A 13,238-nucleotide genomic window follows, 5' to 3' on the forward strand; every position below is an offset into this window, starting at 1 on the left:
GGACTGTGGGTTGGAATTGAGGCTCAACACCAGAGCTGTGTGTGACAGGGGTCCCAGGGATGGGATAGCCAGGGTCTAGGGTCAGGTTTGGCGGACATCGGGAGAGCTGGGTGGGGGCTCAGGATGGCACTGAGGTGGGTGGTTCTGGGGTCCAGGAGTCAACTGATTTCAGCTGAAGCCAGGGCTGCCCAGCACCTCTGAATAGCAGGCCCCAGGAGTCTCAAATTAGGCACCCAAAACTAGTGGGTGCTTGAAAAATTAGCCTTTGAATGTTCTGTGCGTCAGTTTCCCATCAGTATAATGGGGGTGGTCATCCCTTCCTCACTGAGATGGGGGGAGGGTTAGTTCATCCATCTGTGCATAGAACTAGGAGATCCTTGCCTGGGAGGTGGGGTGTCATGGTCTTGCTGTGTATGAGGGTTTCATTCCCAAGTGCTGGAGGAAACAGGGAAACAATGGACAGAAACTGTACAAACAAACCTGCTCTTATCACAAAAGGGTTGTGAACAGACATAAAGTCTCTTACAGAAGTGGGTAGGTGGCTCATTAGGAAAGGGGCAGAGTTACCACCCCTAGGAGCTGAACCTATAACCACAAGAGCTCAGGGTTGCACACATCTACCAGATGCAGCTCTCCTGGCTTTGGCTGGCTACGCTCACCTGCCCCTGTCAAAGCTGCAGAGGATGGGACTGGAGCTGTGGCCCATGCTGGTAATGGAGGAATTGCGGGCACCTGAGTGCTGCTGGCCCAGGTATAAAATGAGCCACTGGGGGCTGCTTCTCTTTATGTGGCTGTTTCCTGAGTACAGAGTGGAAGATGGGAGCTCCTGTGGGGTGCTGGGCTTTGCTCATCTTAGTCACTGGTGCTTGGGCTCAAAATGCTTCAGGTAAAGTGGGGGGAATGAGGGGTGCCAGGTGCAAAGTGAGCCTCTTGCTGTGGTTTATCATCCAGCTGAGTGGGGCCTTCCTGCTCTGGGCTCCAGCCTCCTGGAAGAGCTGCTGAGTGGGCAGAGCCGGATCCAGGTCCTGTTGATCGTGTGTTTCCTTAGACTTGTATGTTCTGGCTAGGTAAAACCTAGGGCTCTCCCATATGGCATGTATTCTGGCCACCTGCTCAGTGACTTATCTGCTGGCAGGGTGCCTACAGAGCTTCACTTCCTCCTGGCCCATGTGGGGAAACCCTGGACTCCTTGCAGTTGCCAGGCATGGAAGTTGCTCCATTTTACAGTCTGTGGCTGTAAATCTCCCTAAGTATGCAACTTCCCTTGGGCTTAAATAACATCTTGTTCTTTAGGCAGTGTAGCCATGTCAGTCCCAGGATATTACGGTGACAAGGTAAGTGAGGTAATACCTCTTAGTGGACCAATATGACCAGTAAAAGATACTACCTCACCCACCTTGCTTCTGTTGTCTTGTAAAACAGTGGCAGCTGCTGCCACTACTCACCAGAAGGGTCTCTCGCCCACTGGTGATGGATTGGGGAAGCAGTTATTGACATAGGTGCTACAGAAAGGTGATGAGATATAGCTGGGATCTGCAGTGAGGAATCCACCATGTTCCTCTTCCCCCTCCCTTGACTTTGTCCCAGACAAGATGGGCATTAGCGGTTCTTGGGTTCACAGACCTGCCCCCTCAAAGGATCCAACACTGCATTTTGGTGGCAGGCATCCTGGGGCTTAGTAGCAACAATGAGACAACAGTGAAGGTTCCTCTTGTGGTCGCTATCTAGGCGCCTCTGGTGGCATGAGATCTGTAACACAAGGAGATACCAGCAGGACAGTCCTGTGCCCACTTGTGAGACTTCTGAGGTGGTATTCCCTAGTGGCTAGAGCAGGTGGGAGCTCTGAGTCTGGGGCCCTGGGTTCTAGTCCTAGCTCTGCAGGGGTGATCTTGTTGAAACCAGAGCTTTCCATAGTGGCTGCTGGATTTCTGGGTACCTCATTTTTGGGGTGTTTGGCTTCAGGTACCCACAGATTCACATCTGACTCGGTTTCCTGCTCCCGTGCCCCGATGCTTGGCAGCAAGCTGCATTGGTGCTCCTGGATGCCTTTTGGGTCCTTCAAGGGTTAATGCTCTCACACTCTCCTGCCTCTAACCTGGCTTTATCAGCGGCTGGGAGTAACCTGCTGGCTGATGCAGAGCTTCCTTGTTCCTCCTCCACAGTCAGGTAGATGACTGAAGGCAGCTACCTGGTATTTCAGCTCTGGGGTTGGTAGAACCTGGCACTGCTGTGGCTCCAGTTTCCACTCTCCTGAAATGGAGAGGATTCCTGGTGGCCTGTGTCTGAGTAGGGAAGATGTGGGAGGCTAGGGGCTGTTGGAGACCTAGTCTGGGCAGACTAGGGCCAGGTCTCTACTCAGTTTTTTTGGTCAGTCAGGGGTGTGTGTGTGAGAACATGGTAAGCTGCCAAAAATTGCCATGTACACACAGCTTTGACAACAGAAGGGAGCCTTTCTGGGCTTAACAAATGTTGTTCCAGGAGGTGGTATTACTCTGCTGACGGAAAACATCTGCTGTTGGCATAAGCTCAGCCTGCACTTAGAGGGCTCTGCAATATAGCTCTGACTGTGAAGTACTGTGTGGACAAGGTCTGATTCTCCACAGACCCTGCATATGGCCAGTGTGCTCTTGCAACTCATAGCCATCTAGCTCCAGGGACTCAGCTGCCATAGGTCTAATGACTGTCTCACTCAGTGTAATGTGGAAGAAGGGACCCGTCACCCTCAGTGATGGAGGTTGGTGGATCCTCTAACCACATCACTGGATGCTCACCCTTTCTTCTGCTGACACTGGGCTCGTCCATCTGGCCACAGTGCCACTGGCTGCTTTTCCCAGGGGTGGTATCAGTACACACCCCTGGTCAGCAGGAACCAGGGGATGAACTGTTGAGGTGGTGGGGAGATCCCCTCTCCTGCTAGCACAGATCTGGTAGCTGGACCCTGGGAGGTGCCAGGGCTAGAGGATGGCCTCTCGGGCACAGGGCAGGTGTTTGGAATGGAGTGGAAAGAGCATGTTGGGTTGCAGCAACTGGCATTATGGCCCTGAGTCCTAGGAGTGGTGTAAATCCCAGGATAGGATCTTGCGGGGGGGGGGGGGGGGCTGTTGTGTCTGGAGGATGCTGTGGCTGTGAGTCTGTTAACCCCTGTGTGCCCCATCTGCAGTGTCAGTGGTGTGTGGCAGCTCGCGGCTTCAGATCACGGTGCTGGTGGATCTCTTTGGGAACGGCGTGACTGTCTCTGCCAGGGAGCTGACACTGGGGGCTGGCTGTGCCGTGACTGCTGTTGGGCCAGATAGATTCCAGCTAGAACACCTGCTATCGGCATGTGGGGCCACCATGGAGGTGAGAGCAGAGACAAGTAGGGGCTGGGTATGTGGGTGGGTGTCAATCTCTCTCTCCTGCTGAGTGCAGCCCAGTTTCAATCCTCAGCATGCTGTTCCCTCTCCCCCCCCCCCCCCCGCCCACATATTTCCTGAGTAATGGAAATCAGGCCTCACATTCATTCACTCCAGTGCTGGACATGGAGCAGACTCACTGCAATGAGGCTCTTCTTGAATCTGGATATACCCTGTCCCATGCAGGAGAAGACGAATAGGGGATCTGGCTCAGAGGAAGCCGTTGGGTGGAGGGGAGCCAAGGGGAGAGGGCCTTCTAGCCATCAGATACTAACCCACAGCATTTCACTTCATGGCTGCAGCTGAACTAGGGGGAATTGTACAGTGTCTTAAGTGCACAGCAGGGGCCATGGAGGGCCTAACATTGCCAATGAACAGGCACAATGCAAGGGCTGAAGCAGATCTGTGAACGCTGGCTTGTGGAATTGCTTGGCTAACTCCTGCCTTCCTCTTCCCACAGGTTCCTGCATTTGCAGGAGCTGGGAGAACACAGACTGATCTAAAATGGGAAGTTACAGCATTAGAACTATTGAGCTGGAAGCAGTACCCAGGGTTCCCCAAGTACTCAGTGTGCCCCTATAGGAAGGGACTCTCCATTTCTCTGTCTGGAAAATGACAGACTAGCCATGGTGGGGAGGGGTCCTGAGCCTTAATTAGTGTTCACATGTGATGAGATGCTCAGGTGGAGGTTACCATTGTAACCCCCTCTTCAGGGCACTGCATGCCCCCTCTAGTGGCTGATCCATGGAGGCTTGACTCTGCTCCAGCTCCTGGCTAGCAGATGGATTCCTCTGGATCTTGTGGTAGCAGCTTCTGCTCCTAGGAGTCCAGGCACTAGGTCCAAGCCCTGATGTTGGCCCAGGAGGGGGCTGACTGATATAGCAGTAATTCTCATCTCCCTCTAACTAGTCTCTTTACTACCTGCCCCCTTGAATGGCAGCTGCTGGAGGGTTGTGAGGGTCAAACCTGGTGCCCTACTGGCTGGTGCTCTGGGGTATCTCTTCAATGGTGTATGCACCTCCCCTTTCTGGCTGGTCACAGTAGCTATCCTCCTGGCCTGTGCCTGAACAGGATGCCCTGCTGCTAGATGGATGGATGGAGCAGGGTGCAGCTGAGTAGCCTTGGGGGATACTGACTCTTGGCTGTATTTGCTCCACATAGCTCCTCCCTGACACCATCCACTACAGAAACTTCCTTTACTACAGACCTTCTGCCATGGGGGGTGTGATCCGAGCCAGTGCCTTCTCCCTCCCCATAGACTGCTTCTACCCCAGGTGAGTGAGCATCTTCCATGCAGTGTTGGGGGGCTGAGAACAGGTCCCAACTTGCTTCAAGGAGCAAAGTCTCTCCCCATTACTTGGACTTATTCATCCTCAGCATTGCAGGGCTGTCCCACTGAGCTTGGCTAATGGCCAGGGAGTCAGGAGTCCTGGATTGCCCTGCTGAGGCTGGGATGTGATTGCGGGGTCTGTCACACCAAGGCTGGGTATTCAGTCAACTAGAGCTGCCCGGGTCTTTAATACTCATGACTCAGCTGCAGAGAAGCACAACTGAGCAGAGCCTTGGTGGGGCCTGATGGTCCACAAGACCTACCTGTCACCCACACAATGCTGATCTACTAGTGCCGTGCACACACCATGCTAGTGCACATGGTGAGACAAGGCAATAGAGACTGAAGTGATAATGTACTAGGGCTCATGAATGTCTCAGCCAGCTTCTTCACCACAGCTCTGCTCTGGCTACACCATAGTCTTGGGCTGAGCCAGGGGATGGAGGGGTGGCTCTAGATCAGGGGTTCTCAAACTGGGGCACAGGACCCCTCTAGGTGAGCTGTCAGCCTCCACCCCAAACCTCCCTTTGCCTCCAGCATTTATAATGGTGGTAAGTATGTTTTTAATTACAAGCCTGAGTATGACCCCCCCATATGTGAAAGGGGTTCCCAGTACAAGTTTGAGAACCACTGATCTAGATGCTATGAGGTGTAACTGGAGTGTCCTGCTGGGAATAACCTCCCCGCTATTGGAGGGGGGGGCAGGGTGATAGGAAAGCAGGAGGGGCTACACAATGGCTGCCAGGATATCTCCAAAGGAGAGTGCCATGTGCCACCACACAATGGGAGATCCTGGGTATGAAGAAGAGGTAGTGACTGTCTCTTCTCTGTTCAGGACTGGGAATGTCTCTTCCTTGGGCCTCCAACCCACCTGGATCCCCTTCAGCTCCACTCTAATGCACAGACGGCGTCTGGACTTTGCCCTGGATGTATATGACAGTGAGTGGTGGTGTATTCAAGGGGACCTTGGGAGTCTCCTGGGGATCCCACCCAGTCTATGGCTAAATGACAGGGAGCCCACTAGCCAGGCTTGTCTCCAGGGGATGAGTTAGGAAGGCACTTCATTGCTCATGCAGATAAAGGGGGAAGTGTGGACACCCCAAGTTAGTCCCCCAGCCCTGATAACATCCTTCCCCCTCATCCCTGAGCTCCCCTTACCTTGACCATAGCCCCCTGCCATTCCAGCTGTTAGTACCCCCCAGTCTCACCCTGCTGCCCCTATTATTCTAGCCTTGGGTTTTCCTTCCCACAGATCTGTTGATGCCACCCCAATCCTCCTGCTTTCTTGCTGATCTCTCCTGCCTTATACCCCTTTCTCTGGCAGACTCCTTGCTAGTCTGTACTGGGGGGTGGGCAGTGCTGGCTAGGCAGGAACAAGGAGGGTTCAGGTGAGTGTCATCCCCCATCTTTTGTCCTCAGGTACCTGGTCATCCCCCCTGTCTGACCCCACTTACTACCTTGGTGACCTGATAAACATCCAGGCATCAGTGAGAACTGGCAGCCATGCACCTCTGAGGATCTACGTGGATGAATGTGTGGCCCGGCCAAGTGCAGAGTCTTCCATGAAATATGAGGTCATCACAGACCACGGGTGAGCATCTTGGGCAGAAGACTCTGAACAGGCTCCAGTGTCTAGTATCAAAGCACCATTTTATCTAGCAGGACTAGGCAGTTCTGGCCCATGGAGGGAAGTGGACAGTGGGCTTTTAAGTTATTAGTAGGGCCCTACCAAATGCAGAGTCAATTTTGGTCAATTTCACAGTTGTAGGATGTAAAAAAAATTCTACAAATTTCATTATTTCAGCATTTAAAACTGAAATTTCTCAGTGTTGTAACTGTAGGGATCCTGACCCAAAAAGGAGTTTGGGGGGCAGGCGGTCACAAGGTTATTGTAGGCAGGGTTGCAGCACTGCTGCTGGCAGGGTACTGCCTTCAGAGCTGGATGCCTGGCCAGCAGCCACTGCTCTCTGGCCGCCCAGCTCTGAAGGCAGCACAGAAGTAAGGGTGGCAATACCATGAGCCCCCTAAAATAACCTTGACCCCCCACAACTCCCTTTTGGGTAAGGATCCCCAATTTGAGAAACACTGGTCTCCCCTGTATAGTATAGGGTAAAATGTGGCACATGTGACCAGATTTCGGTGGGGGGGGGGGGAGGCAGGCCAAATTTCACAGTCCATGACTTGTTTTTCATGGCCATGGATTTACTAGGGCCTTAGTTTATTTAGTAATGGTTTGAACTGCTCCTGTACAACCTGTATCTCCAGGCTGCCGGCTGCTCCACCATTGCCCCAAATCCCCACAATTCCTTGTCTCCCCACCCCTGGGATCTGGGTCAGGTGCCCCCCCTCCCGAGCTGTTTCTCTGGTCCCATGTGGACCATCTGGGAGCCAGGATGAAGGCTGACTCCATGGCACTGAGGAGGCTGGGTGAGTAACCCCCCTCCTCCCTACAGGTGCCTTGTGGATGGGCAGCACAGCCGCTCCCACTTCCTTGCCCCACGAGGAGACCAGTTCCTCCGTTTCCAGCTGGACACATTTGTCTTCACTGGTGCTTCCAACAACCAGGTCAGTACAGAGGAGGGGGGGCCTGAGCCACCTGGAAGGGCACTGACTTCCCTGTATGGGGTGGGTATCAGCAATGCAAGATGGCTGCCATCTCCATGAGGGACTCTCCCACAGGACCCTGCGAGGAGATAAGATGAGCTCTCCCGTCCTCTCTCCTAGAGATGGATGGCCAGGGGTGTGGGGCAGAATGGGTGCTGTATGGGAAGAGGGTTCCCTCAGCCTGACCTCACAGTAAGTGGAGTTCTGGGCTCTCCCTGCATCCCATACAGAACCACATCTGGCTGTGACATCTTTCATGCTTTCAGATCTACCTCCTGTGCCACCTGAAGGCAGTGGCTGCCGGCCCTGCCGACCAGCACAACAAGGCCTGCTCCTATGATCCAGCCACTGCAGCCTGGCACTCCCATGATGGAGGAGACTGCTCCTGCTGTGCTTCCCCTGCTGGCTGTGGGAGCAGGAGGCGGCGCCGGCATCTGCCTCAGGAAAGGGAAGGTAACCTTGCATGCCCCCCCTTCTGGAGGAGCTTGCCTGGCTTCTGCCATTCCTTGGTGGGCTGGGGGAGGCTGGCCTGGGCTAATGTGTCCCTGGGATCCTCCAATCTCTGTGCCCTGCCCCCAGACCACTCTTCCTTGGCACCAGAGCAGGGACTGCCCTAGGGGCATTTGGCCCCTTCTAGCATTTGGGGGAGTAGAGCTGCCCCTCTTGCCCATGAGACTAAGCTCCCATCTGGCTGATGTCAAAGCTGAGCCCAGCTGCTTCTGATACAGGGGCTGGATAGATCATCTGGCTTGCTGCACATGTGGCTTCCACCCCACCAGACCCTGTGCTGATTGCTGGTGGGCATTGGCATGGCAGGAGGAGGGTGGTGAGGCTCCCAGACTGTGGCTGCTCTTTCCCTGCAGGGCTCCTTGGAGAAGCAGACCTCCAGCTCGGCCCTATCAAGCTGGCCTCCAATTCTTCCACTACACTGGGCTCCAGACCCCTAACATTGGCTTCTACAGAGCCCACCTCTGCCATGGCAGGGGCTGTTGAGCTCTCTTACACTGTGCCCATCTCTGGCACCCCTAAAGCCATCCACCCTGTCCTGTTCTCTCCCAATCGGGCCATGAACCCCATCGTGAGAGGGGACATGAAGGAGTCCTCAGGTGAGTGCTCTGATCTGCCCTCTGTCAGGGCAGAGGTGGGGTGGGGGGAGCTGACTGGAGTGAGACTGACTCCCATGACCCATCTGTCAGTGGGTGAGTTGTTGCTCAGTGTAGCCACGAGCAAGGCCATGAGCAGTCTGGTCTACTTCTTATTGTCTCATCACCTAGCCAACTGGCAGAACTGACTAATGGGGTTGCTGTCATTGGCTGCAGGGCCCCAAATCCTGGAAATCTGGGATGAGGGGAGATCTGGAGTCAGGCTGTTCCAAACAGAAATGGGGGCCAAGCCCCATGTCCCACAAGCATGGAGCAGTGACCAGGAGGGGGTGGAAAAATTAGCCTTGCTGGGTTGATCCCTGTCTCTTCCCTTCTCCCCTCCCCCCCCCAACACACAAGGGTTGATGATGGCTTTAGGAGGCTCTTGGAGCCAGGCTGCTTTGACCACATGTCCTCACAGCCTCTCTCCTGAGTGCTGCTCTGTATTCCTTTCCCACAGGGCTGCGGCTCTCCTTCTCTGTCACCACCCTGGCCATAGCAGTGCTGTGCTCACTCTTTGTCTTCCTGGGAATCCTGGGTTGCTACTGCTCCACCAAGCGCTACCACAGAGGATACCGGATGGGTGCCATTGATGCTGCCTTGGGGGAATCTGGTGCTGTTGCTATGGCACCCACAGCCTCTGGGGACTCCAATGTAGCCTCTAAGAAACCTGGTGCTGTGGTGGCTGCAGCCTGTGGGGAGTCTGGCTCTGTATGATACTCCAGTTGCCTCTTAAAAAAATAAAATAAAATAAACCAGTCAGTCAATGGAAATGTCTCATTCCTCAGAGTGGGGGTAGCTGGGGTGGGGGGCACTTCAGCACCACCTGGCTGGCTGTGAGCCTCTTCTGTCCCCAGTTTAACTATGGCCAGTCATACCAGTACCTTCTCCTTCAGAACCAGAAGATAAGATGACCACTGAGGGTCAGATTTCCAAAAGAGCATTCCATCTTCAGTATGGAGCTATAATCTGACCTGCAGGGTGAGGGCGCTTCTTCCTCTTTAGCAATGGCTCTACCATAAAACACCCACTATGTACCTTCCTTTTGTTACGAATTACACCTGGTAGGTCACACACAGCTCAAATCTAGGCTGAGGCACAAAGTCCACAACTGCCGAGTTCCCAAAAAACACCAAGTTTATTACACTCGAGCATGGTGCCCACCTGCTAGCCAGGAGGGGACCCTGAATACAGATTATACAAAGGTTATACTTTTTAGCAAAGCATGTTGCCCTTGTGCATCAGAAACCTTAGCCAAAAAATAAACCCTTTTCTTATCTACCACCTATCCCTGCTTGGTGCATTCCTCATGCTAAACTAGTATGTTAATTACACAGCATGGTCCTAAAGCCATGCATCAGTAACTTTTATTATCAGGATGGGAGGCCTCACATCAAAGGCCAGAAAATAGGGAGTTTAGGGACTGACAAAGAAACAGATACTGGGAGTCAAGGCAGGCTGGAGACAAGGAGGAGGATTTTCACAGGAATGCAGTATCTAAGGAACACGCCTCCTGGTGCATGATGTGCTTGCTTTTAGACAATGGTGGGCCCCAAACCAAAATGGAGTCACATGTGCAACTTTTCCTTAACACTTTGGGGCATGGCACTGCTGGTCACTGCCAGGGCAGTGGGTAGGGGGAGCACATACACATGTCATGTCCTCTGCTACAATGACCTCAATGATGGGGGGCCTTGTTGCTGAGGGAACATTCAGTTTCCTTTTCTGTGGTAAGAAACCTAGGTAACCATGATGACTCAGGTATTCCCCCATTGTAAATGGGGTGTGGGGAGGATGCTGAGTCTTCATGCTCCGCTGCCTCCATCTGCTTTGCCTAGGCCCTGCTCTTGGGGGCAGGGGGTAGGACAAACAAATCACTCCATTCAAATCTTGGAACTCAAGGGCTTTGAGCCAACTGACTCTATGCACTAATGGATACATCAGTCCAACTGATGTGACTTGTCTGGTCCCATCTCTCCACTCACTGTTCCCCTCTCACTCATGGTGACCAGACCCCCACCACAGCCCCACACCTGAGCTGGACCTAAACAATCCCCCAAACAACTAGAGCCTAGGTACCCAAAAGGCAGTTAACTGAGGCTGTCCTGGTACTGAGAACATTCTGAGTGGGTGTCTAACTGGGTAAGTTTCAGAGTAACAGCCGTGTTAGTCTGTATTCGTAAAAAGAAAAGGAGTACTTGTGGCACCTTAGAGACTAACCAGTTTATTTGAGCATGAGCTTTCGTGAGCTACAGCTCACTTCATCGGATGCATAGCATATCGTGGAAACTGCAGAAGACATTATATACGCACAGAGACCATGAAACAAAACTTCCTCCCACCCCACTCTCCTGCTGGTAACAGCTTATCTAAAGTGATCATCAAGGAGGGCCATTTCCAGCACAAATCCAGGTTTTCTCACCCTCCCCCCCCCCCCACACATACAAACTCACTCTCCTGCTGGTAATAGCCCATCCCTCTTTGAAACCCCTCTTTATAATGCGCATGATAATCAAGGTGGGTCATTTCCAGCACTAATCCAGGTTTTCTCACCCCCCCCCCCACACACACACCCCTCCAAAAACCACACACACAAACTCACTATCAATGAGGGGCTGAATGTGTGCTGATCTCCTGTGTACCGCTGCAGGGCAGATCTGGGGGAGGCAGCACAGTTGGTCCTAAGCCATGCCTCCTACCAGCCCTGGTGAGAAGGTAAGAAAGGCAGTGAAGGGCATGACTCTCTGTCCCTTCCTGCAGTGACAGTCTTAAAGATCTTTCTGCCATGCTCAGAAAGGCACTGGTGTCTTACTTAACAGTCCAGCTTAGTAGCTACTGGGGTGGATTCTAGGCCTGCTCTCTGCAAATTCACTGAGACTTTTGGCCTAGATATCTGAGTGCTGGGACCTTAGAGTTAGTGCTGGTGTATCATATGGTAGAGGAGAGTACTCTCCTCAGACAGTTGAGGGTCTTGTGCTCCTATGGCTAGTAACTGGAGAGTATAAACCTATGCTCAAACTGAGCTCTCTTCTGCCATCAACTGAGGAACGGGGGGCAAAGATGTGAGGAACCAACTGTATTTGCTCAATGAGGAGTCCTTGTGGCACCTTATAGACTAACACATTTTTGCTGATACAGACTAACACAGCTACTGCTCTGAAACCTGTATTTGCACAGACACACCTAGGTTGCCTGGGTGATCAGTAGACAGTGTTGTACCAATAAATTAAAAACCAGCAGGATCTTATTAAAGGGAAAAAGGCATAATACCACATTTATTGTGAATACAGAAAGAATCATAGTCTACAGCTGTAACATTCCATTCAATCTCATCTTTATTCACTCATTCATTCATACACACACACACAGGTTCTGCAAGGTTGTTATCATAGTAAGCAGTTAGTTATAGCTATAACATTCCATTCAATCTCATATTTCTTCACACATTCATTCATACACACACACACACACACACACAGGTTCTGCAAGGTTGTTATCATAGTTACCAGCCTTAGAGTTGCTCATGCCAAGCCACTGGCCAGGTGGCCTGGACATGAGGAGGGAGCAGGGCCTTGTCAGATGCTCATCTGATGCTCCTGGAAGTTGGTTTGCAGAATCAGACCCCAAAGTTCTCACTTTTTAGAGTCTATTTTTATAGGAATTTCTTCCTATGCCAGTCTATGGGAATTGCTTCATCATGCTGTTGCTGAATCAATCAGCAGATAGCACATTCCTGACGGCTCCCTGCTGCTAGATGTTATCTTGTTCTTTGGTTCTCCCATTCTTGAGGCTGTTGAGTGCATTCCAGTCTGCCCTCTGGGGGTCCTCTGGTTATTTCCACTTGACGCCTTCTTCAGCTGATGGACACTGGATTCTTAGGCTGGCACCTCCCTGGTCATTCAGTTATTATCCACACCAAGCATCCATCCACATACATCCTCTATCTCTATTTTAATCACAATTGTTAATACAACAAAAGGGTGGGGAGTCTCTGGGTGCTGTTTCTTAGAGTATTGCTTTGAGTCTCTCTCTCTGTGAATTGCGTTGAGAACAGACTCTGTCTTAGAATGTACTAACGCAATTAGCAGCTTGCAAGTTTCACATACAGAGGGAGAGAAACAGTACCAAAAACCAAGAGACCTCTTAATTAGTAATACCCTGGAATTTAAACTATGGGGAATCAAACTCATTTGTGATTTTAATACAGAACTTCTTTAATATGATCCAACATAATCCCCCTTTTGACACTAAGATTTATAATCGTCAGTGTCACTTTCTATGTAGCCAATTCAAGAGAAGGTACTGTGAGGCAATTTGAGTTTGTGATTCCAATTCATGCCACATACATGATCCTAGTGATGTATCTTTACTACAAGGTTCTGGGGCAACAGGCAAGGTGAGGCACACCCACTTTTGAGGAGTCCATTCGGTACAACCTCTAGTGTCCAATAGCTTCCCTCCCTCCCCAGCCCACTGGCTCGAGGTCCAGGGTAGCCAGAAGGATCCCACGTGTAATATGGGGAGTGGGCTAACCTTCAATACCTTTGCCTCCAGGGACTGTTGGTGTGCAATTTTGACAACAATTTCTCCCATTAACAAGTCTGGTTTTACAATACTGGAAACATATTGCATCCATTCATATTGATAAGTGTCAAACAATGATCTCTTTCTTTGTTTTAACAAATGCATCAAACCTTAATATTTCCCAATATGACCCAGAACATTTTGTGTTCCAAAGTAGCTAGTGCAAGTTTCTGCATTTCAGTGCAT

At 51.7% G+C, this 13,238-nt stretch overlaps 1 protein-coding gene across 1 annotated transcript; it reads left to right on the forward strand.

Annotated features, from left to right (window-relative positions):
- Positions 1-816: 816 nt before the first annotated feature.
- Positions 817-9,336, forward strand: LOC141988699 (zona pellucida sperm-binding protein 3-like). The gene is made up of 9 exons (XM_074954601.1): positions 817-886; positions 3,161-3,339; positions 4,554-4,666; positions 5,558-5,661; positions 6,142-6,313; positions 7,176-7,287; positions 7,593-7,779; positions 8,190-8,432; positions 8,929-9,336. Exons 1-9 carry the CDS (start codon positions 817-819, stop codon positions 9,183-9,185), a joined length of 1,437 nt encoding a protein of 478 aa, XP_074810702.1. The 3' UTR covers positions 9,186-9,336.
- Positions 9,337-13,238: the final 3,902 nt, after the last annotated feature.

This window comes from Natator depressus, chromosome 6, assembly GCF_965152275.1.
Source record: "Natator depressus isolate rNatDep1 chromosome 6, rNatDep2.hap1, whole genome shotgun sequence".
Classification (NCBI taxonomy): domain Eukaryota; kingdom Metazoa; phylum Chordata; order Testudines; family Cheloniidae; genus Natator; species Natator depressus.

Coding starts and splice junctions, on each gene's coding strand:
- LOC141988699 (XM_074954601.1), top strand. CDS start 817: ATGGGAGCTCCTGTGGGGTGCTGGGCTTTGCTCATCTTAGTCACTGGT. Junction 7,288..7,592: donor CTGGTGCTTCCAACAACCAG/GTCAGTACAGAG, acceptor TCATGCTTTCAG/ATCTACCTCCTGTGCCACCT. Junction 7,780..8,189: donor TCTGCCTCAGGAAAGGGAAG/GTAACCTTGCAT, acceptor CTTTCCCTGCAG/GGCTCCTTGGAGAAGCAGAC.